Source organism: Canis lupus, chromosome 25 (genome assembly GCF_003254725.2).
Source record: "Canis lupus dingo isolate Sandy chromosome 25, ASM325472v2, whole genome shotgun sequence".
In the NCBI taxonomy this organism is placed as follows: Eukaryota; Metazoa; Chordata; class Mammalia; order Carnivora; family Canidae; genus Canis; species Canis lupus.
In genome coordinates, this window is record NC_064267.1 from 39,874,101 (window position 1) to 39,899,770 (window position 25,670).

Below are 25,670 nucleotides of genomic sequence, written 5' to 3' on the forward strand. Positions count from 1 at the left end.
GGAGAGAGAGAGAGAGAATATCTCAGGCAGACTCCATGCTGAGCTCAGAGCCTGACTCAGGGCTCTATTGGATGACTTAGAGCATGACCTGGGCTGAAATCAACAGTTGGGCACTTAAACAACTGAGCCATCCAGGCGCCCCCATAGACAGTGTTTATGGGGGAATTTCTTTCTTGTTGATATTAATGGATAAAGATATATTCTAAACCATAGCTAAGAACAGAAAGTGTTTTTTACAACAAAAACATGATGGACTGTTTGGGGAGGAAGATTGAAGACAGTTTCTGTTTACTTACGTATTTTAAATAAAATTTATTTTTTAAAATGTCTTTAGATTTGCAGAATAATTGTGAAGCTCTACAGAAAGTTCCCATATAATACACACCCATTTTCAGCTAATTTTGACATCTTAAAATTAGCATGGTATATTTCTTAAAATTAATGAGCCAGTATTGACACATTATTAACTAAACTCCATACTTTATTCACACTTTCCTGATGTCCTTTTATATTCTAAAATCTCATCTGGGATGCTATATAACATTTAGTCTTCATATCTGCTTAGACACCTGTGTTAGTATGAGCTACCATGACAAAATACCATAGACTGTATGGCTTAAACAATAGAAATTTATATTCTTACAGTTCTAGAGGCTAGACCTCCAAGATCAGGATGCTAGCATGGCCGGTTTCTGGTGCAGAATCCCTTCCTGGCTTGTGGATGGCTACCTTCCTCTGTGCCCTCACATAGTAGAGAGAAAGAGAACAAGAGAGGGATGCAAGCTTATCCCGTGGTGTCTTGTCATCTAAGGGCACTAATGCCAGCATACGGGCCCCACCTGCATGACCTCATCCAAACTACCTCCAAAAGGCCTCATCTCCAAATACTATCTTGTTGAGAGTTAGGGGTTCAGCATATGAATTTGGGTGGGGATAAAATTAAGTCCATAACAGTTCCTCTTGGCTGTGACAGTTTTTTTTTTTTTTTAATTTTTAAGGAAGAGCTATAAAATATTATTCTTAAATGTCTGTGTGTTTAAGCATGGACTTCCTTTCATTTGCCCTCATGTGAATCAGAAGCAGCGTTCAGCTAGCCGCAAACATGATTTCTAGGTAAGTTTTAATTTAGGTGTACGAACCCATGTTGTTTTCTGTAATTGGACAGTCCTCCTGTGGTTCCATTTTAAAATGTATACGTCATCACAGAGGGGAGTATGAGAAATTTCCCTCCCAACCAGAGTGCACCAGCATAGAAGATGCCTGCTGTCTGTAAATTAGACCTTGTTTGGGGCCTGCTTTACCCAATTGGCTGGCTCTGAATAACAGAGAAGAGCAGTAGGTAGAAATAAGGAAGCAGCTGGTTTTCCAGGTGAACATAGAGTTGTCTGGAATAAGGCTCACTACCCAGGTTGAAACTAATTGGCCATCATGCTGTGATGTAATTGTGGGTGTGCGGATTGTGGCACCTACCTAATCTGTGCTTAACTAACCAGGCTTGTTAATGATTAATTCTGGTGACTTGGTGACAGGTGCAAGACATGGGTTCATTGTACTGGATGTCTCAGGTAATGATGACTGGGGGTTATTTTAAAAGGTATTATTTTTTTAAAATTGAAAAGTTATATATTCTGTGCTTTAAAGGTGATATCAATAGGTGTGTCTTGTAACATGTCTTATCAAAAAAGGGTGTTTTTAATCTCAAAATTACCAAATGTAGCAATTATTTTGACTTGATTTTCTTTTTACTAGTATTTTTTTCATCAAAAAAAAAAAAAAATAGTGGACTCCATGAAGCACATCTATTTCCCTTGGGAGTATTTAGAATGCACTTTGGCCTGCTTGGAATTTTTTTCAGGAGTTGCTATTGGAGATAAATGTTATACAATTAAATATTCACTCTCAACTAATAAGATGATAAATCACATCTCTGGAGATTTCTAATGTATTTACTGAAATCTTCCCAGTTCTGTATAGGAAGGAATGCTTTTAAATAGAAAGTTCTTTACATTTGCTAATTTCCCCCTTCCTCTTCTGCAGTCTTAAGTGATTTTTAGTTAAAAGTCATGGGAGTTAAATAGGCAAGAGGACTGTTTTCCATTTACATTCAGGTTTGGTTCAAATTATGCAAAATGAAGACAGTCGGAGCTATGAATTGAAATCATTAGTGCATCAATTATTCTGTGATAACCAGCTGAGAACAGGCTGCAGGCTCCTTCCATTTTAAAGTTGGCTTCTCATTAGCTTATGTGAGAGATAAAATAATTTGATTCTAATTTATCTCTCTTTAAATGGACATTGTTCCCCTCTGAATTCAAAAGGAGAGTGTTTTAATTTTGTAGTCATTTATAACACACAGATCAAATAAACAAGTTTTATTTCTAGCAATATATGTCCCCTCTATTATTTATATCAGCATAGTTCCTTGATTCTAAGACACACTTTTTTTTTTCCCTACATCTTTTTAGGACCAAGGTAGGCCACAAACATAATAAAGATACCATCAAAAATCAGTAGGGACTCCCATCCAAGTACTAACCAGGCCCGACCCTGCTTAGCTTCCGAGATCAGACGAGATTGGGCGCGTTCAGGGTGGTATGGCCGAAGGACAAACATTATATGTTCTCATTCATTTGGGGAATATAAATAATAGTGAAAGGGAATATAAGGGAAGGGAGAAGAAATGTGTGGGAAATATCAGAAAGGGAGACAGAACGACTGCTAACTCTGGGAAACGAACTAGGGGTGGTAGAAGGGGAGGAGGGCAGGGGGTGGGAGTGAATGGGTGACGGGCACTGGGGTTATTCTGTATGTTGGTAAATTGAACACCAATAAAAAATAAATTAAAAAAATCAGTAGGGAAAATAGTGTTATTTGGCTAATGGTACTTGAATAATTTTTTAACTACTTGGAAGAGTAAAAGAGTAAAAGTAGTAACTACTTTAAGACAAATTTCTTATAATTATGTTTAGAATTTTTAAAAATATGAAAAAATTGTCTAAGAATATGTGAAGGAAGTTTTTCAGTTCTTGAGTCCAGAGAAAGTTTCTAAGCATAAAAGCAATGAACATAATCTCAAATGAAGGCAAAGCAACAATTTTTTTTTCCAGAACCTAATAGGTTATGTGTCAAAATGAAAAGCAAGAAAGGCATAAATTAGGAAAAAGAGGATCATTTTATTGTGATGAAGAATACTGCAGGAAAAATACAGGCAGGGGGATCCCTGGGTGGCTTAGCGGTTTGGCACCTGCCTTCAGCCCAGGGCATGATCCTGGAGTCCCGGGATCGAGTCCCACATCAGCTCCCCACATGGAGCCTGCTTCTTCCTCTGCCTGTGTCTCCCTCTCTCTCTGTGTCTCTTATGAATAAATAAATGAAATCTTAAAAAAAAAAAAGAAAAATACAGGCAAATTAAAAAAGTTCATCAATAGTTGACAGAAGAAAACATCAATCAGTGGCTAATAATTGTATAACGTACATTGTTAACCAAATAAAAGCAAATTAAAATAATAAGCTATTTTACTTGTTAAATTAGATTTAAAAATTATCACTATTGAGGATTTGGTGAAATGGGAGTATACATAAACTTCCGATGGGTTTGCATATTGGTACAAACTTTCTGAAAGGTAATGTGATGATCTGTATCAAGAGCTGTAAAAAGTTTATACCCTTTAATTCAGTAACTGTCTAGGAACCTGCCCAAGTTATAAATAACCAGAAATGCAGAAAAAGATCCAACATAAGCGTACTTATTGTCATGAAGTATTGGAAAGTTGGAAACCACTTAAATGCTCAATAGCAAGTGAATAATTTAATAAATCATGCAGTAGATTATTATATAGCCCTTAAAGTGGGATGTTCAGAGGTTGTTTTAATGGAATTAAATTTTGGAAATATTAGAATTCATTTTGAAAATCCTCAAGGTAAGAGTAGAAAGTAGAATGCAGTGTATTATGTATAATATGATTTCAATTTTTTCCCCAAAGAATAGTCACAAAAAGGACCAGAAAAAAGTACATAATAGTATTACTGTTTAACTTAAAGTCATGGAATTGTTTATCATTTTTTTCCTTTATCTTCCCCCCCCACCCCAGTTCTCTATAGTGAGCATGCATCATTTAAAATAGCAAAAAGGAGTTACTAAAATATAAATATATAGTAGCATATTTTCATGAGTATCTTCAGACTGTCATCGATCTTAACTTGCTTGTCTCCTATAAGTTCCAAGAGGGCAGGAATATCATCTGTCCCATTCACAGCTTATCCTCAGTGTCTGAGATGGTGCCTCGCACATCATAGTTATTCAGTAAAATGTGTGTTTATAGAATAAAGGCAGAGCGTGGGGCGGCTGGCCCAATGAAAGATAAAGGCAAAGTATAAACAGCCGAGTTAATTGCCCGAAGCCCAGAAGTATAGGGTGGGCAGTAAAGTCAGATCGAAAATCTGAGTACAGAGTTTGTGCACTGTACTCAGGCAAAGTCTAGCATCCAAATGCGAGAAAAGGGAAGACCAGCTGAAAAGGCTGCTCAACACCCAGGTGAGAACAGGGTTGCACCCTGCCTCTTGTCCCCCCAGAGACCGCAGGTGCCTGCATGAGACACGAGTCATCTAGGAGGCTGCTGGGGCGCTTTCAGTCACCTCCAGAAACAGGGAGCTTTTGTAGTACAACTTCTCTGATCACAAAGTAATAATAAAGACTTAAAAAACTGAATATGAGCCAAAGGAGTATTCAACCCCAATAATCCTAATCACTTGGAAATTTAACTCCCTGAGTTAAGAGGAATTTTTAAAAAGAACTTGATGAATGAACAGTAGGGACACTCCGAATCAAACCTGGGGGCCATGGCAAACTGTGAAGTGTTTTTTTTAAAAATACGGTAAGAAAGTTTACTAAGTAAATAGGGATCCCTGGGTGGCACAGCGGTTTAGCTCCTGCCTTTGGCCCAGGGCGTGATCCTGGAGACCCAGGATCGAATCCCACGTCGGGCTCCCGGTGCATGGAGCCTGCTTCTCCCTCTGCCTATGTCTCTGCCTCTCTCTCTCTATCTCTCTCTCTCTCTCTGTGTGACTATCATAAATAAATAAAAATTAAAAAAAAGAAAGTTTACTAAGTAAATAACTTAAGCCTTCAATCTCAGAAGCTACAAACAACAAATAAACTGTTAGAAGAAGAAGAAGGTACTGATAAAATGACATTACAAATTACAAATTTGTAATGAGTGAAACAAAATGTAATAAACCAAAAAGGGAAAAAGAATTGATCATTGAGGAGTCTTTCCTTTGAAAGGACAAATGAAGTAGGCAAGCCGGTGACAGGTGTAACTCAGAGAATTAGAATGACCTGAAACAGCAGATAGGACAAAAGGGAATGGAAGCACAGGCGTGGAGGAAGCTAGCTCCACTTCTGGAAGGATGCATGTTTGAGGGGAAATACCGTTTTTTGGTTTAAGAGATTACCAGGTTTCCGTGTGTGTGTGTGTGTGTGTGTGTGTGTGTGTTCGTGACCGTTTTGTACCAGCATTATTAAAACCAAATCTCTACGAGAGAACAGGGAGATTTTGTGATCCAAGCAATATTTAATATACAGTTTTGTAAGTCGTTGAGTTTCTCTGATGTATTCTAACTGCTGCGTCACTGTTGCATCCACAGTCATGGAGTTTCTTTGATGAGCTCTTACTTAGAGAACACTCATTTGTAATGTCATTTTATCCAGGACCTCGATCCTGTAAATTCGGAGGGAGGATTTCCCAGCAGAACTGACACTGCAGGTTTTGATGAACCAGTTAATTTTACTTTGAGGGTGGCCTAGGTTCACCGAATGGTGTATACCAAGTGATGTGAACTCTGAACAAAGGGTCACATTTCTCCCCCACCCCCGTTTCTCTCAAGTGATTTTGTGAAGTGTGATACACTGGTGGGTAAAAATATCTGAGGACTTGCTAATGAAAGACAGTGTGTACAGAATCTGCTTTGGTAGCACATATTTTTTATAGATGTTGAAAATGCTGTTGTCAAACAGTATTTTAAAAACTGTCAGGTGTGTGTGTGTTTTTCAAACGAGTTTTAAATAATTCAGTACTTATGCAGGCAGCAGAAAAATGACTTTATAAATTTGCAGTTCTCTTTTGTACTGAATGTAGAAGTAAAGTCTATAAATTAAAAATGAACATGATCCGATCCCTCTTTTTTACTAATAACCAATGTATAGCGTTGATGAAATTTGCTGTTACTAGTGTTTTGCGTTTTTCCCTTCCAATTAGAGAATCACCTTAGAGTCATTTTGGCAGAGATACTACATATGTACTTACGGTGAAATAGGTTTCTAGGAGCAAGCCTTGTCTGGTTTATCTAACTCAGTGGTGACTCACGGCAGCCTCCCACCCTCTTCCTCCTTCCTGTGAGCTGCTGAATGAGGAAGGAGGGTAGAATGGACTGGGAGGATGGTTCGCTCAGAAGAGCCCCCTTCCTCAACAGTTCATTGTGTGAAAAAGTAGGGATCATGGACTATTATGAATCTTAGCCACATTTCTCATAGACTCATTACTCAAAACTTATTTTTCTCCTCATCTTCCTGTCTCCAGTTTCTTTTTCTAAGGAGTGACACAGCTAACCTTGTTTACCTGGATGGAATGCGCAGAACTTGCCGACAAAGAATTGTGGCTTTTCTGAAGGCAGAAAAATGCTCTTCTTCGTCCATCATTATGAGTGTTCTTTGGTTTTGTTTTCTTCACTTGGGTATTTTGTACTAATCATAGAGGTATTATTCACATCCAGGAGTTACCAAATCTCTAATCTGAGATTCTCAGAGTTCGGAATAAAATCACTTTTTTTAAAAAATTTTTTTATTTATTTATGATAGTCACAGAGAGAGAGAGAGAGAAAGAGAGAGAGAGAGAGAGAGAGAGAGGCAGAGACATAGGCAGAGGGAGAAGCAGGCTCCATGCACTGGGAGCCTGACATGGGATTCGATCCTGGGTCTCCAGAATCACACCCTGGGCCAAAGGCAGGCGCCAAACCGCTGCGCCACCCAGGGATCCCATAAAATCACTTTCATGGTAAAAAGATTTAAGGTATATTTGCAGGGATTAGGATCCAACTGAGTCATAGCCACAGAGAATGGAGGGTTACAGTAACACGGGAGACACAGGAATGGCAGGAACACCTGTCTTGGAATGTTAAGTTGAAGGTTTTTTCATTGTAGCAGCAATTTTAAAGATTTGATGTAAGAAACAGTAAAAGTTCATTTAAAATTCATAAATTCCACTCTGGTGTCTCTCTGCATACACTGCCTGTGATTGCCATCAGGCATCTTGAGCACGCTGATTATACACTGTTTGACACACATTGTTTGCAGTGTAGTTCAAGTGCTACACAGACTGACTTGTTCCCCGCATTCAGTCTGGAAGAATTCATCAGCGCTGTTGTTCCTAATATGGGTGGAGGTGGACTGCCTAATGAGAGAGGTGTTCTGCGTGCGATCCGTATTGTTGCAAGATCTTCCTCTGAGAGCTTCGTCTTTAATGATGGCTCAAGGTCCCCCACTCAGTCTGGGTTTCATAAATTTTTGCATATTAATGTCAATGGAGTTTTCTTAAGGTGCAGCTCAGGATTGATGGTAAAAAGAAGACTGGATGGGGAATGGCCAGCAAAAGATCTTAGAAAACAGAAAAGGAAATTAAAATCACCTGGTGAAATAGACCTTTCAGTAGATTTGAAGAAGGCACACACTCTTTTGAAGAGGTTCATTGAGGAATGCAAATTAGGAATCAGAGTAGATTATTTTTTTAAAGAAGTGCTTTGAGGGTCAAAACGTGGCTCATAGTACTGCTAGTCTTGTGTCACATGAACAGTTACATGGTTCCTAGTCATACTTTTGGAGTCTGTTCCCTGTTCTTCATTGCATCCTACTTAAACTTTCTCAGATGTGTGAGTGGGGCAATGACAGGTAGAAGGTGTATCCATCAGTCTGGGCCTCCTGGGGTTGGACCCATTCTTGAGACTGCCTTTCTGCACACATTTATTGATTTCCACTCCCACTTTCTCCTGGCTCTCAATTTCATAACCTTGGCGCCCTTGGCCAAGGTTTTTTTTTACTTCTCTAAATCTCAGCTCCTCATATATAAAATGGGACCAATAATACATGTCTTATGGGCTTTCTGAGAGAATTAAAAGGATACCATGAGGAAAGCCCGGAAGAGCTACCACCACTTCAGTGCCTCTGAGTTTTCTTCTGTGAGTACAAGAATAACTGAAGCTAGTCAGAGCATGTCAAAGTCTTCCAGAGCTATGGGAGTCCTGCACCTCCCTTGGAAGTATGTGCTAATAGCTTACTCAATAAGGTGTCTGAGTTTTAGGGAGCGCCTTAATAGAGATAGCAAATAGTGTTTCTCAGTTAAAAAAGTGAGATGTTTGAATTTTTTCTCACATTTTGCTTAATACCTACAATATGTCAGACATTATATGGAATGCTTTTATATGTATTTTCTCTTTTAATTCTTGTGTCATTATTATTATCTCCTGCACATGCGGATTGGAGCTGTATCTAATATAAGGGTGTAGGTTCTGAGAATGAGTTCAGTAACTTGAACGTCTGGGTTAATAATTCTTCAGTGTGGAAACATTCTTTTGACTCTGTTAGTAGGATCATCAGTCCCCCACTCCACCTGGAGTCTTTGCTTATACTGGAACTGAGATAGTGTACAGCACAATTTCCCTTCAGACTTTGAGCTCGGTTGGTTCTACATTGCCTCGGTCATCTTTGTCCACTTCCTTTGAGATTCTTCTGGTTATGGTTTCAAGAAGCCCAGGCCAAACTAATTTGATCAGAAGAAAGGACCTCTACTGGCTTACATAACTAAAATTTCAGGGTTTCAGAGACATGAAGTATGGTGGAATTTGGGTGTGTAAGCAAGGGCATCAGAATTTTGTCTTTTCCTGTGTTGGCTTCTGTGTTATTTATTGCCCTGTAATAAGTGATATCAAGTGTAGTAGCTTAAGAGAATACACACTTATTATCTCATGGTGTTCATAGGGCAGGAGGCTAGGCATGGCTTATGTGGGCCTCAGGCTGCAGGATTTCTCACAAGACTGCAACAAAGGTGTCAGCCAGCACTAAGATCTCATCTGAAGGTTTGACCTGGGAAGGATCTGCTTCCAAACCATGTGGCTCATCAAAGAACACAGTTCCTCTGGGTTGTTAGGTTAAGAGCTGTGCTGTCATCTGTCAGCCAGGGGCATCCTCAGTTCCTTGCCACTGGAATTGCCCCATAGGTTAGCTCACAGTATGGGAGTTTCATACATTAAGGTCAGCAAAATGGAGTCTGTTAGGAAGGTAGAAATTATCATCTTACGTAACACAATAGTGGAAGTGGCATGTTCTATGCTATTTAGAAGCAAGTCACAGGTCCCAGCCATGTGCAGGAAGAAAGGATTGTGAAAGGTATGAATACCAAGAATCAGAGATAAGGGCAATTCTAGAGAAAATAGAGCAGCCTATCTTTTCAGCTCCCATATATATACCTGGAACCCACAAGTTGAGATTCTTGGTTGAACACCTTGGAAATCTGCTCTGGCAAACTTTACCACCAGGGGAATAATTGGAAGACTATCATCTTCTAGATTGTAGAGAATACCAAAGCACTTTGCTGGAAATACCTGAGAGAACTGAATGAACCCTGAATGCTGCTTTGCTGCACTCCTATCACTAGATTGTCAAGATTAGATGCAAGGTATATCTCGTTGGCCAAGTATAGGTGCCTCTGCTTGTGGATGAGCTACAAGGAAGGGAAGTGAGGAGATATCCACCTGCCTTGGACCTCCATTGGAAGTGTGACTGCTTCTTTGACCATGGCAGTGCTCTGAGATGAGCTTATATGGGTCTCATGGTTTCCACGGATGTTCGGCCGAGCAGGTTGCATTGCATAAACAGACTCTCCTCTGCTAGACTGTTTACAGAACTGTGTTGCTGGTGATTCCGTGCTCTTGTATAACATTAACTGTGCCTTGCAGGCATACCAACAAAGCTGTTGCAGAAGCAATATGTGTTATCAATGGCACGCCCAGGTCTCTGAGTCATATAGTAGGTGGGGCGTTCACAGTCAGAATTTTGATTCAGACCAGATTTAACCACAAGTAGAATTTAATTTTTTGAAATTATAGGCTAACTTTATGATCTAGTTTTGTTTCCTAGTCTTTGTGTTGAGTCTAGGGATTCGGGAATTACCTTAACTCTTTACCATTGTCATCTTTGGCCATGTGTATGTGACTTTCTTGGATGTGTGGGTACACTAGCTGAATTATCATGTTTTTATAAGTCCAAAGAACTTGTAAATCTTTTGAAGTAAGTATAACTGAAAATTCAGTCTTGCAGCATTACAGTAGAATACATTAAGACCAACTTACCAAGAAGGGAAACAGATGTCACTTCTCTGGGGTAATTTGTAGGGTAAAGAGTATTGCCTATACTCAAAATGTTTTTCTTTATTGACCTGCTATGGCAGCTATAATCTCACCATTAGAATTTGAATTTTGGCTTAAGATCAGCAGACCTCAACACATTAGAATCACCTAGGGAATTAACAAAACCAGAAAGTAACCAAACAAAGCAATGTCAGGGTCCTACTTCTAGAACAATTTTGAAGAATTTCTGGGGGTGCAGTCCAAGGAGCTGTAACTTTTAAAACCTGTTTAAGAGAGTCTAATGTCCAGCCAGGGTTGAAAAACAGTGGATCTAGACTCCTTGCTGCCAAGGGCAGTGCATCCACTCATGTTATGGTGTCTTCGAGGAACATGTAGAAGTCATTTCCCCAGTTCATAGTTGAGATCATCCCCTGCCGCCCTTTCTTCCTCGTGTACCCCTGGTCATCCAAATCACTTATGCCAGTCTCTTCCTGCAATCTCAGAGAGCCCTGCTATCAAAGGGCTGTGGGATTTCCAGGTATCCACACTGCTTCTGCAAACCCCTCCATAAGGCTGAGCTCACAGGAACGTCTCTTTGCTTCATAACAGTAGCACATGTTAAAATCAGGCTATAAACAATCCAACTTCTCTTTCATTTTATATTTACTTTCTGGAGGTGATGTGCAAATAATCATTCATGTGGTATCCAGAAATATTTTTGTCTATAGTAATAGCAGATGGCAGAGCATTTTTCACGTGCCAAGTTGCATTCATTCTACCACAGTGCAATGTGGAAGTGATCATGGCCTCTTTCAAATATTCTAACTCCCCATGTGCATTTCAGTCATGGTGGGAAGTTTTCTTGCGTATCAGTTCAATATGTTGTAGATTTACTTGGAATCCGTGGAATTTGTGCATAGTATGGTCACATGGGAAGTACTTTGAAAAGAAATATTTTTGAGGCCTAATGATTAAAAGGCATCTATTCAGCAAACATTTAATAAGCATTTGCTGTGTGCTAAGCCAGTGGCTTCCACTGGGATAGATGGCTTAGTACCCAGGAAGGATTTTGGAAATTTGCAGGGTTGTGTTTTGTTGTCATAATGATTAGCCGGGGGTGCTGCTGGCATTTGGTGTGCAGGGGCCAAAGGTACTAACTGCCCCACACCAGGCAGGACAGTCCCCTACAGGAATGATCCTGCATAACTTCCCCATCCCCAGTTCTGTTGTGAGAACATTTATGTAGGTGAACAAGCTGTTTATGATTATCCGAATCTAAAACCTAATTGTGCTTTTCATATAAACACAAAGATTTGTGTTCTGTTTTTTTTCTTTTTGGCATGGATTTAATATACAATGACTTTTCCAGGAAAATCGTAAATTGAATTGTAAATGTAACTTAAGGGAAAATTGTACTTTGCTTTTTTTTGGAATCAAAAAGTTATTTTCCCTCACATGAAATCGTGTCACTGATGGAACCCTGCATGTGGTATTTGAGTCACAAAAAGCCCATCTGTATCTGCCTGCATTTATTATTCTTACCTTCATGCAGATTCCATACATAGGGGCAAGCAGAGGACCATTTTCTATGTCTTCTGCTGGTGTAAAACAATTCATGGTATTTTACTGTATCACTTGTGAATTTTTTTTCCTTATATTACAGCTAGGGCATTGTGTTGAGATTGTGTTTACATATGTATCTGTGTTTTTAAAAGTATGTGTGTTTGTGAATTCCATTTCAAGAAAACAGAGGGAGCAGAACAAACTGTTGGGGCTTAAGAGGGCATTGGGTATGACAGGCTTGAGAGCCATTAGACCATGCAGCAGGGCGACACCAAGAGTGTGATTAGGGAGACTGTTTTGCTAGTGCTTAGCTGGGTGAAGTGGAGGGCAAAGGGAGTATTACCAACAAAGTCAAGAAGGGCAAAAGCATAGCTTTTGCAAATGGCCCAAGCTTAGGGTGCAGTAGGGCTGGGGGCTGGCAGTAAGGAGTGAAGCTTAAGAGGCAGACAGAGGCACATGGAGGATGCGACAAGCCTGCTTGTATTTTACTCCAGAAACACTGGAGAGCTACCAAGAGGCATATGCATCTGGAGGAGGCTTGCAGGTTAGAATGCTTGTCACAGGAGCGAACCTGAACTGGGCTGGAGCAGGGCGAGGGACACCAGGGAGAGGCCTGAGCGGAGGCAGTGGCAGCTGGGAGAGGCAGTGGGGGTGCTCATTGGTCCTGTGAAGGTGTTTCAGACCTAGGATTCAGTCTCCGGTCTTCTGACCCCCAGCTCCGTGTTCTCAGACACATTCTTGGATCACCCCAGGGGCTGGGGTGCATGCGGTATGGTGCCGAGCAGGTGGAGACAGTTCTGGCACGTGCTGTGCACCAAACAGTGAATATAGGGAATGGGGGGTAGGGAGGGTAGAATGTGTCTGGTCCTGTGAAGTGTCTGGCAAGGAAAGGAACATAGGCCTCACTTCTGGGACTGCTCTCTTTTCATGTCTCGGCCCCAGTGAAGTGTGTGTGTCGGGGAGGGGATTGTCGTGCCTTTATTTTGCCTGGAAAATAAAACTTGCCCGTTGCTGTCAGTTAATTTGGCTCACCTTTCGTTTCGTTTTGAAAATTTGAGTCACCACAACAGACTCTGAAGAAACTTAGTAATGCTGCAAAGCCACAGATTTTCATCTGGAGTGCTAGTTTCAAAACACTTGCCGGTGCCAATTGGGGGAAAGCTTTCTTCACGATTTACCCTAACAACAACAAAAATATTTAGATTTACCCACCACACTGATGAGAGTGATACCGTTCTTTAAAGGAGGGCCTTACCCAATTTTTGTGCCCTTGATATTTGAAAAATAATAATGCCAGTTACTCAAACACTATTTTAAGATGTTTGGAAAATAGGGGAATGTTACTCCCTCCCTACCACACATTATATGTTGCTGTTTAATGCATTTCCTTCACATATTATTTTAGATACATATATGTACCTTGTATGTGTATAATGTGTTTTATGTCATACATAAAGATACAGTGTATACAGGTATACTAGAAGCCCAATAAAATGAAATACGAGAGCTATATTTTGGACCATCTTTCCCCTCAATTTCTAACTTAGTACCCAGCTGCTTCCTGAATACTGTCCTAGGTGCCTTTATTTAGCTGTCATGCAGGCATCTCTCCATAAACACATCAGCACTGAGCCTCGAATTCTCCCCACCCAGCCTTCTCTTCCCAGTCCCCCCATCCTGGTAATAAGTTCCACTGTCCATCTTGTTGCACAGCACAGGCCAGCAGCCTAGATTCCTCCTTCCCACCCCCCCCCCACCCCCCGCATGGAGTCCATCCACAGGTTCTTTTTTATCTCTGCTGCCAGGATAGACTTGGCTGTGCTCACTTCTCTCCACCTCTGCTTCTACCAGCCTCTTCTCAGTGGCCATCATTCTTCATCTGAGCTACATTAGCCTCCTTACTGATCTGCTGCATGGGCCATTCTTGCCTCCTTAGACTCTGCTCTCCCAGCAGACGGAATAGATCACTTGCAGAAATTCTAGATCCCATTTAAAATTTTTCTGCAGCCTCCCACTGTAGTCCGGACACACCCAAATTCCTCTCCATGGCACATAAGGCCTATAGGATCTGGCTCTTGCCCATCTTTCCAAATTCATCTCCTGCCTTAGAATGTCCTTATGCTACCTCACTGTGCTCCAGTCATCTAAAAGACACCAACCAGGTTCTTTGCACCCTCTAAGATCTTACATATGTGCTTTTCTCTTCTTCCCCTCGGAGCATGCAAACTCCAAATGCTATGGATGTCACTTTATTTTTTTCATTTTGTTTATTTATTAAAGAGAGAGAGAAAACACAAACAGAGGGAGGTGCAGAAGGAGAGGGAGAAGCAGACTCCCTGCTGAGAAGGGAGCCAGATGTTGGACTTGATCCCATGGCCCAGAGATGGTGACCTGAGCTGAAGGCAGATGCTTAACTGACTGAACCACCCAGGCACCCAATATGGATGTCACTTTAAATGCCACTAAGGAGCCATCCCAGACCACCCTAGGGAAAGTAGACTCACTTCTTTATACTTTGCACAATTTGCCCTTAGAGAGCGTGTGTATATGTGTTTGTCCATGTGCACACGTGCACATGTGCCCTCCCACCAGATTGGAAGCTCCATGAGGCAGTGACCATGTTTGTCTTATTTATGTAGTAACCCGTCAGTAAATATTTGATGAATGAATGAATGAATGCTACCTTCTTGAACCAGCTCGTGAAATTCTCTTGCTGCCAGGCTGAGGGGCATGGAATTGAAAGCCAAAGAATGGCTAGGCATCATCTATTATCTGGGAAGCTCTTTTGTAAAAGAGGCTTTCCTCTCCCTTTGCAATACCCTTGTTTTTCTCCAGATTGTGTTTGTCTGGGACTCAAGTAAATGTCAGTGGTCAGCTCCCAGCCCTAGGCTGGAGGTTGGTGCCATGTTTAATAAATCAACATGAATATTAGAGGTTGCATGGCCAATATTGCAATCCCTCCCTTTAAGGGAATATGATATTGGAAGGGGGCTAGTTTTTACTTCTGCAGCAGAGGTAGCAGGAGGGTGATGCCAGAGAATGTGGTAAAGAGAAAGAACATATAGACCAAGTCTCTTCCAAATGTGCCATTGCCAAAGACAATGACATAGTGGTTGAAGAAATAGCCAGGACAGAAACCAGACAGTTTAAGAACAATTTATCTTGGGAAGAAGCAATCCTATCAAGTCCTTCCTAGTGGCATGAATGTTCAAAAACCTGAAAACTTCTTGCCACGTCTTGTAACGCCAGTTTATGAAGATCATTTATTAAGATCCAAACAGTGAGGAACTTCTGATCAGTGCGGTCTGTGCCTGGTATAACTGCTTTTACAGGAGGAAATTATGGAACATAGGATACAATAGACAGACCACGTCTAGGTGACTGCCTCTTACCTTGTTCTCTTGTCCAACGCCGTGTCTCCATCAAGTTACATCCTTAATGAGATCGTTTGCTTGGCATATGCCATGAGATTATGTGTTAGAGTAATACATTTTCTGTTTTCTGAGCTATGCCTGAGATGGCAGCTTCTTCAGCTGTGGAAAGAATTTGCCATTTAGCAGAGGAGGACCTTTATAGCCTGTCACAGCTTTCAATCATAGCTTTAGCTTTTGATTCTTTAACAGTGGTACATGGGAGCAGAAACGTTTTGCATAACCACTTAGCTCAACCTTCCAAGTCGCCTCTGAAAGGAGGGAGGAACAGTTTATCCTGGCATGATAGGAAAGAACACTCTGTACTGGTGTTAATAATATCTGCATATAGTTTGCATAACTGAAATCCACAATCGTCTTATTTCCAGCTTTATTGAAATATATTTGACATATAACACACAATAATATCTCCTATATCTTAATCTTAGTTTTGCTTCAAAATAACTTTTCTACCATCACTATCCTTTATAAGTAATGTGTACCAACATTAATTTGATTTTAACTTTTTTTTTTTAGTTTTTTTTTTTTTCTACATACACACATTGAGCCCCCACTCTGTGTCAGTGCTACATCTCTTGGGGTCCAGAGAACAAAAACCAATGGCCGAAGGTCTTTCAGAATTGTAGAAAACCACGAGACCTCAGATTGGAAAAGCATTGCAAATCTCAAGGAGAATAAATAAAATAAATCTACAATTAGAGTGACTGTGGTATAATGACAGTGTATCCATAATAAAGAGAAAATCTTAAAAGCCAAGAGAGAAGACAGATGAATGACCATCCAGCTTACATTTCTTGGCAGCAGCAGTTGATCCTATAGCTATCATTTGAATAGGAGACTGAAATAAAGACCTTTTCAGACATATGGAGAGTGGCAAAGTTTTTTACCCTTGGACATTAACTGAAAGAATTGACCAACCGTCAGATTTTGGCAGGAAGGCAGTTGAATCCAGGAGTGGGTTTAAACACCACTGCAAAGCAGTAGCACACGAAAAGAGATTGGGCTCGTTAATAATCTTCATCTAGGGATGCCTGGGTGGCTCAGCAGTTGAGCGTCTGCCTTTGGCTCAGGGTGTGATCTCGGGATCCAGGATCGAGTCCCACATCAGACTCCCCGCAGGGAGCCTGCTTCTCCCTCTGCCTATGTCTCTGCCTCTCTCTCTGTATCGCTCATGAATAAATAAATAAAATCTTAAAATAAAAAAGCAATCTTCATCTAAACAAAATGGCTACCTCTGCCTTAGTATTTGAGGACAAACAGTTTTTCCAGCCGATTGTATGACTACTTAGATTGGTGGAGGTTTGGAGTTCTTCTGTTTGTGATGAATTATTTTCGCTTGAGGCAAGGGTCTGGAATTCAAGCCATCCATAGACTTCTTAAAATTATAGGTGACATGCTTTGTGTATGTGTAATTTTTCTGCAGACAGGATTCAACAGTTAAAGGGGCTTAGAAACTGAACAACTTTAAGAACTACTGGATCAAGATATCGTCCCCCTGTTGAAATGAAATTACTCTAAGTAATTGGCCCAAAGTTGAGAAACGATGATCCAAATTTGAATATTGGATCTTTGTGGCACTCTTGAGACCCCTGACAAGTGATATTTCTTTTCATTGTAGTCCGTATATGCAGTCCACACAACCTAGGTGACTGTACATGGCAGCGATGTGTCTGGCCCCTGTGACTGTATCTTACCAATCATGGTCAGTGTTTGATTATAGCTCTTAGGATTTCTAAAGCGAGTTGCTATTGCACTATCAGAAGAAATAAAGCTTCTAAGTGACCAATTTTAGGATATAATAATAGGTTTAGTGCTGCTGTTTTGTTAATGGAGAGCATGTTTTGTGTAATACATTGTCCAAGTATGCGGGATGGGGAGGGTGTTGTGCTTAATCACTGTCTCTCCCAATGAGATTTGATACTAAAACAACTATTAATCGGTGACTGTGTGTAACGTGGGTTTTTATAATACAGTTGTAATGTATGCAAGAAATGTGCATTTTTATATGTAATTTTAATTCCATGTCTCTACTCCTTTGGTTGTTATTTGTTGAGTGCTAGTGTCAGGCCGTTTACCGCACAAGCAAGGTCATGGGTATAGGGTTTGAATTAGGATGAAAGGTGACAGGCCATCACCAAATCTGCAGTCTCAGCCGAAGACCGAATCGGGTCCAGGAGAAGCCGTGTTCTCGAGAGCTGGCCGCACAGGATATCAGCCTGCGGGTATAACTCAGAGCAGACCGCATACTTCGAGGACAGCTGCCGTGAAACCACGGGCTTCCTCGGACACCACAGACATCAAAGTGTCCTTCTTATGTGTGTGGTTATGATCATAATAACACAACCTGCTTCTGAAGCTGTTAACTGTCTTCCTCCAAAGCCCAGGCAGGAGGGCCTTCTTGCAGCTCCGCAACACCCCAGGTCAGGGATCAAGCACACTAGTGCTGGGACAGGGGCTCCCTGTCCTGCTGGGGAGGAGACAGCCTCCGGTTCCATTTCTTCTCTGAGGACGTGGGTGTCTCCAAGAGGGCCAGTGAGGTGGTTTGTCAAAGGCTTACCAAAGGCACAGAGAAAGTTAATATATGCCTCTTAAAATGGGCCCATATTTCCTTCTTCGTTGGCTGCCTCTCCCTTTTTGGTGTGTAATGTTAAGACATTCTCAGTTTTGATTAATCTGATCATAATCTCTTCTTATTTTAAAGAAAAGAACACCCATATAAAGCTTAAGTGAATGGATGAGGACGGCCAGGGTTTTGAGAGGGGACTTTTGTGAAAATTTGGAAGGTTGGGCCATAATGCAGTCTGGTCTCTGGTCTGCCAGCTTTCCATCCCTAGTTATTTGCAATTATATTAGGACAATTAGATTATAACTCAAACTTCTGCAAACTCATTTAGAGAGATAAGAAATTCATTTCACCATATTATACTCTAAATTGTAAATGAGGTTCAGGATTGATTGTTTAAGAGGTTGGGGTTTCAATTGAAATTTTCTCCCATGTTATTTTATATCTCTATATGATTCACCATGAAGATTGGTTTAAAAAGTTTGAGAATGTTGATGCAATTTTATTCTTTTCAGTTAAATCGAGGTTACTATTTTTAAAAAATTGATTCTGGCTGCTTCTTTGTATCCCTCAAACTACCACTTTCTTTGCCATTCCTAGAACTATTTGAAGAGTTTTATGTAGCCTAAAAATAGAGTAAAATAAGCACAATTTTATTTTATTTTTTTGAAAAGCTGAAGAAAAGCCCAGTTCATGCTCTTCTTCCCTGAAAATGGGAACCCGAGCATCTGATCCCATATTTTCATTATCAGGTTACACATATTTTGAGGTAAATATATTTGATGAAAATAATAGCTCTCTTGAAGGAATGACCGTGTATTGTGTTTGGGGGGAGTATGTGTGTGTATGGCATGTGTGCAAGCACACGTGTTGTGACTTTCCATGTGTGTGGACATGCAGGAGCTTGCCTGGGCAACAGTAGGATTGAATTGGCACATGGAGTGAACAGCAGTGCCATTCTGTCTGTAGAAGGCTGCGTCTCGTCTTTCCTCTGAAGTGTCCCATTGTCTGGTCTTTTCCTGGGAGCCAACAAGTCTCTTTGCTGGCTCTAAGACACTGAGAATGACTCATGGCTGGCTGTCTTGCTTGAAGATTTCCAGGGCCTTGGGCCTGTTGGTTGCTGTGGGGGCAGGTGGACTGTGTCGGCTCTGATGCTAGGTCTCCCATGGGGGACTGAGCCTCAGCCCTGTGGCTCCGAGGGTGCTCTAAGTTTAAGATGTCATGGGTTTAATGGGCCTTCTGGTCCGAGGACACTCAAATCATTCATTTCACACACATTCGAGTGTCTGCCCTGTGCGACACACAGCCCGAGGAGCGTGTAATACACATGCGAAAGCCACCGTACTCTTGGACTTTATGTCCAGCTCCTTACTAACTTTTGGTGGCCCCCACTTCTGAAGTGAGGGTCATTTCCCTGCCCTGTGGAAATATTCAATCACTTGACCTTTTTCTGTTTTTGCTTTGAGCTTCTAATGTAGCGTAACAGATGACTAAGGAGACATCATTGCTGCCCCCAGGTTATTTGTAAGAAAGAGACAGACGGGCCAGCGTGTAAACACTCCACTACCCAGAGGGCTGAATACATGCCACAGGAAGTGACTGAGGGAGGTAGAAGGAAAGAGGGACATGATTTTTATGACAGGGGTGCCTGCCATCCAGCTCAGCCTTATAGCCACCTGTGAGTACGTGGGGGTCTGGCAGTGGGGTGAGGAGATGGGCTTTGTGGGTGAAGGGAAGGGATGAGCAAGGCCAAGTGCCTAGAGGACTTGACTATAAGCAGACGAGGCAGCGAGTGTCACTGGATGGCCATGACATGACATGACACTGACACTGTTCCGGAACAGCTGATGGTAGAGTGTGCAAGAGCTGGGGGATTGGGAGGGCAGGGAGACTGGCCAGGTGATCTTTCTTTCATTTATTCTTCTACTCATTGAACAAAGACTTAGCTGGGGCTTGCCTTGAATTTAGAAGCAATTGCCAAGTCTAGATGCTACCTTAAGAAGAATAGAACCAATTTAATGCCCTAACTCATCTTTCAGGCTGGAGGTTGAGAATTTTGTTTATTTTTGCTGAGTGATGGAAAGGTGCCTATGAAGACAACTTGGGGGGAAGGGGGTGGACATCCCAGGCTCCTCTGCTGGGTTTGTCTTGCTCTTTGCCTCACTGGTCAGTGGTGTATAAAAATACAGCAGCACGGATAGACAGCGGGCCTCACAGTGGCTGGGTAATTCAAGGTGTGCTTTGGGGAGCACTGGTTTCATTTATGTTTTTGGATAAGAGCCACAGAGAAACACTGGAAGAAATAGAATGGGTGGTCTTGACAAAATGCTTTCTCCTGTTCAAGGAGGGATACCGCACCTTAAACACGTGGTGGTTATTACCCATCGTACTTTTTTTTTAAGGTAGGAAAGGTGCTTTCGATAGAATGAAATGCTGCTCAGCAAAAAGGACACGATATGGAACAAAGCCTGGAGACAGTGACAAAGTGACATGCACTGGACTGATGAGAAGATAGAATGTATCTACTCATAAACGGTCTCGTTCTCTCCTAGGACTTCCTTCGCTGGGCATCTGGCCGGGATTCTCGTTGGACTCATGTATACTCACGGGCCTCTGAAGAAAATAATGGAAAAATGTGCAGGTACAGAACAAAACACCTTTGGCCTGACAACAAGTTGGAAGTTCATCTTAATTTTAATGGAAACAGGAACAATCCCAAGTTTCCCTGTGGTTCAGCCTAGGAATTCCCTACTAGACTCTTTTTTTTTTTTTTAAGATTCCATTTATTTATTTCAGAGAGAAAGCAAGGACAAGCATAAACGGGGGGAGAGGGAGAGGGAGAGAGAGAAGTAGAATCCCTGCTGAGCAGGAAGCCTGATGCAGGGCTCCATCCCAGGACTCTGGGATCACAACCTGAGCCGAAGGCAGATGCTAACCTGACTAAGCCACTCAGGCGTCCCCCACCAGGCAAAACAGCTGGTATAGTCCTTATATTGCCCCAAAGAAAAGATGGCAAACCCAAATTGTAAACCTGAGGCTTTCTTAGGAGACAAATATGTTTACCTTCAACATTAATGGTACTTGCAGAAAAACCAGGATATTCTTGAAAATGCAGAGAACCAAAATGGGTTTCAAATAATACATTCTTCTGTAGTATTCCACGAATTAATATTATGTGTGCAAGGCAGAGTTACAAAAGAAAACCAAATCTGCCCTGAAGTGCAAGGCCAGTATTAGAAAGAAGTCAGAATGACCAGTAGGTTCTCAGCGGGCAGGATGCACATGTGTGCATGGCCAAACCCAAGTCTTCTATTGTTTGAAGCATGGCTCCTGCTTTTGAAAGTTTTGTTGGCTGGTTGGTTTTTTTGTTTTTGTTTTGTTTTGTTTTTGTTTTTGTTTTTTGCTTTTTTTTCCTGTCAAATTGATGCTCAATGAAAATACTTTATTTTATTTAGAAATATATGAATTTTTTAGCCCTCTTAATTTAAAATGCTATACTAGCTTTGACTTATAGGAAAACTATTTTGCAAACACTTGTTTTATAGACCAAATGGGTTCCAATATTTCATCTTTTATTCATGGGAAATCTTCTGAGACTATTTTACCTTTCCTTGAACCATAAATAATTTGTTTTCACAGTTTGTGCCGATGACTGGTATTCTTGAGAACCATATAATATTCATGATATCAGAAAGCTTTCCAGGCATTGTGCTGCCGTCTTTATTAGCGGGCTGTGTGCATTTTCAGATGATTTTTACAGGCTGTGTTGCATCTAAACAGATTCCCATTTTTCCTGCATTTGCTTATTACTGTGTTTTCAGTATGTGTGCTTAGAGAAGGCAGTGGGAACCACATTTATTGAAAATGTCCAGGTCCATTATATTTTTGATACAACTTAATTATGGAAATCTAGTAATGAGCTTTGTTGCCCCAATGCTCTCAGTACAGATAAAGGAAAAGAAATGATTCTTGGGAGCTTAATATTTTCTTTCACTTTTCTACGTGTATCTGAAGTTGAAGTGGTTTGTCAAGCTTTCCACAGACATTTTATGGAATTGAGGGAAGCATTTTGATTTTAAAGAGGACTTCCCCCACAATTTTACCATTTGTGCTATTTACTTTCCTTACTAAAACCTTGCCTATTTATTTTGGAGACTTACTTTTTATATCATGTCATTCTAAAAGTATACAGTAGAGACTTAAATATGAAAAGTTGAAACCAACATTCAGCGCTATTTACAAATAGCCTGCAGTCTCTCTGCCTTTTATTTATTTATTTATTTGTTTGTTTGTTTGTTTATTTCTGGGGAAGCCGGAGAAAGATCTAGAGTGGTGTGACATAAGTACCTGGTGGAAAAGAGCCAAGAGTGTGAAGCTGCTCTGTGATAACTCCTGGAGAAAAGGAGCATCACACTGAAGCTCTGCTATTGCTCCCACCCTCTTTCCCTCTCTTCAGCAGCGCTGAATCCACTGTCCTGCTGCCCTTTTAAGGACAGAGTAAGAGAAGTAAGCAGCATGGCTTACTGGGTGGCATGGCTGGGGGTGAGTTCTCTGGATAGCCAGAGCACCTCTACTTGTACAGAGGGCCTTAAAACCCAAGCAAAGACTCTCTGAGGTCTACAGGAACCTCTAAGGAACTGCAGAAAGTATAGAAGAGCCTCAAGGTTTTCTGCATTCTGTTCCCTAGAGAGCTGGCCCCAAGCAAAAGAGAGTTTATGTTAACAGTTGTTTAGAAATCATTTTAAATGACCTTGGCTTCATTATAAAGAACCTCCCCAGTTGGAAAGATCATCAGTTAAGGCCTTATGGCTGTTGTGTTCTATGGGTTGATGTGTCTTGCTTTTATGCCAGCATGACACTGTTTGGATTACTACAGCTTTGTGATACAGATTGCAGTTGGGAAGCGTTAGGATGGCGGTTATCAGAAAGACAGGAGATAAGAAGCATTGGCGTGGATTTGGAGAGAAGGAAGCCCTTGTATACGGTTGGTGAGAATGTAAATTGGTACAGCCATTATGGAACACAGTATGGAGGTTCCTTGAAGAATTAGAACTACCTGAGGATATAGCAGTCCCACTTCTGAGTGTATATCCAAAGGAAATGAAATCAGCGTCTCCAGGAGATATTCACACTCCCATGTTCATTACAGCATTATTCACAATATGCCAAAATAGGGTGAAAATATCCATCAGAGAAATGGTTAAAGAATATATGTGTGTGTATGCATGTGTGTAGTGGACTTATTCAGCTATAAAAATGAAAGAAATCCTGTTGTTTGTGACAAAATGGATGAACCTGGAAGATATTACCCTAAGTGAAATAAGTCAGTTACAGAAAGACAATTACTGTATGGTCTCACAAATACTATATCATCTTACATGTGAAATCTAAAAAAGTTGAACTTATAAAATCAGAAAGCAGACAGAGGCTGGGGACATGAGAGAAATGGGGAGATGTTGGTCACAGAATACAAACTTCTAGTTATAAGATGAATAAATTATGGGGGTCTAATGTACAATACGGTGACTATAGTTAATAATACTGCTTTGGATCCTTGAAATTTACTGAGAGTAGATTTTATGTTTACACACACTCAAAAAGGTAACTGTGAGATAATGGGTGTACTAATTAATTTTGTAATAATCGTTTCATATGTATGTTGAATCATGTTACATACCATTAAAGTATGATGTTACAAATCATGCTAGTACCTTTTAAGAATTCATGTTGTACAACCTAAATGTATGCGATTTTTTTTGTCAGACCTCAATAAAAGCTACAGTGAGGGAATCCTTATGGCTACAATTAAAATGTTTGTTTCCTTCATATTTAGGCATTTTCCCCTCCAATATTCATTATCCAGGACAGCAGTACCACTTTAATAGTTCAGGTAAGCACTTTATTTCATTTAATACATTTTATCTTAAAAAAATCATAGAGTTTGCCAGCATCGAGCTGCCAAAAGGTCATATTAGCTTATGCTGTTGTAGAGTCGTCCACACATATGTGCTTATGCTGCTAACATGCCCGAAAGCTAGATGGAGCTAGAGCCCAGGGAGCGGATTTGGGTGAATTTGGGAGAGAAGGCCAGGGAAGGAGGTAACTCTGGCCTGAAAGGATTGTATGGTTGTTATGAGATCTCTCAGCCATGGTAGGAATCATAGTAGACCCAGGGCCCTTGATTCTTGGTCTACACATCCGGATTGCCTGCTGAGTGTTAGAAGTTGGTTTCAGATCTATGATTCTCTGTAGTTCATCCCACCTACACGTTCAGGAAGAATCACACCTAACCTCAGAGGCTAAAATAGGCATTCCTCTTACAGTTACTACCATGCGACTTAAAGAAGAGAATGCATTTTTTCCATATGTCTTTGCGAGTATGTAGAAGGGACATCTGACCTGTTTTAGATTAAGGGGCTTATGTTCCGTGCTGAGGAGGCTGCCCTGCATTCCCTGGGCCAGTTCTAGCAGACAGGTGTTAAAGAAGCCTTAGGCTGTGGAGGTCTGTCTTTTATAGTTGTTTCCACTGGAGGACCATGTGATCCCTCTGGTGCTGGTTTTTAAGTCCTTTAAAGTGGGTCTAAAGTAACTTTTACTGTAGGGTTACTTCTATGCTAGTATTGAGGTGTCACTTTTCTAGGATCTTTCCTGAATGGCCTTTGTTCAGCAAGGACTCTTTGTTCTGGTTGGTTGGAAAGCAGAGGTCTCCCAGCCCTGCCTGAGCTCCTGGAATTCTTCATCATCCTTGGCCTGGTCTCATGGCATTTCACCCACACATGCATGGCTTAAAAATTCAGCAAAATCTCCAGGCGGCCTGTGCAGATTCCTGAAGGTCTTTCTGTGCACTTAGTTTTCCCCTTTGCTCTTTTCTGTCCTGCAAATTTCAGGTCCACTCAAGGAGTCTGTTGCACCTGCTTGTGTCCCCTGTCCCTATGCCACAGTCTAGAAAGCACCCTTCAGGCTCCTTTCCTTTCTCTCAAGGATCAAAATCTTGTATTGCCTGTTACACAATGTCTGAAAACACTTATTTCATATATATTTTCTAGTTTCCTACTTGATTATGGTGGAAGGGCTAGTTCAGTCCCAGTGACTCCTTCCTGGCAGTGATAGAAGTCCAGTTCAGCAGAATTAATGTGGTGCATTCAGTGTTCTGCCTGATAGGGAGGAGTAGGGTTGTGGTTATTGGAAGTTATTCAGGAGGTGGAAGGTAAGGGTTTTGAATGAGTAAGGAGAAGTTAAGGAAAGCAGTGGGAGGAAAGGGCTTTTCAGGCCTTTATTAAAGGCCTGTTTGAGATTATCCAGAATGTGTTGGAGTGCTACTAAAGGATTTAATCAGTGGAGTGATACTATTGGAGTTACATTCAAGCTCTGTTTTTGATGTAGTTATAAAGACTTGGATCACGATCATCAACCCTGGCCATATATATGAATCACCTGAGGAGGTTTTTTTGTTTTTGTTTTTAATATATCCGTGCCTTGAATTCATCCCAGACCAATTAAATCAGAATGAGGATAGAGACAGGAACTTGGACTTTTTTTCTTAAAGCTTTCCAGGTGATTTTAATGAGATTAAGAACAAAAATCATGGGATCCCTGGGTGGCGCAGCGGTTTGGCGCCTGCCTTTGGCCCAGGGCGCGATCCTGGAGACCCGGGATCGAATCCCACATCGGGCTCCCGGTGCATGGAGCCTGCTTCTCCCTCTGCCTGTGTCTCTGCC

General features: G+C 41.2%; 1 protein-coding gene and 1 long non-coding RNA gene across 21 annotated transcripts in view; one reads left to right on the plus strand and one right to left on the minus strand.

Moving 5' to 3' along the window:
* RHBDD1 (rhomboid domain containing 1) overlaps positions 1-25,670 on the plus strand; it is a 125,239-nt gene that overhangs the window by 42,220 nt on the left and 57,349 nt on the right. For all 20 annotated transcript variants that reach the window (XM_049100969.1, XM_035716927.2, XM_035716954.2 and 17 more), the window contains 2 exons: positions 20,505-20,593; positions 23,786-23,842. In XM_049100969.1, coding sequence (XP_048956926.1) covers positions 20,505-20,593; positions 23,786-23,842 — 146 coding nt within the window. The remainder of the gene's footprint in view (positions 1-20,504; positions 20,594-23,785; positions 23,843-25,670) is intronic.
* Positions 5,544-15,610, minus strand: LOC125753601 (uncharacterized). Its single transcript, XR_007405778.1, has 3 exons — positions 15,351-15,610; positions 12,991-13,137; positions 5,544-7,651 (listed from the first exon to the last, which is right to left on the minus strand). It is a non-coding gene; the product is annotated as an uncharacterized LOC125753601 (long non-coding RNA).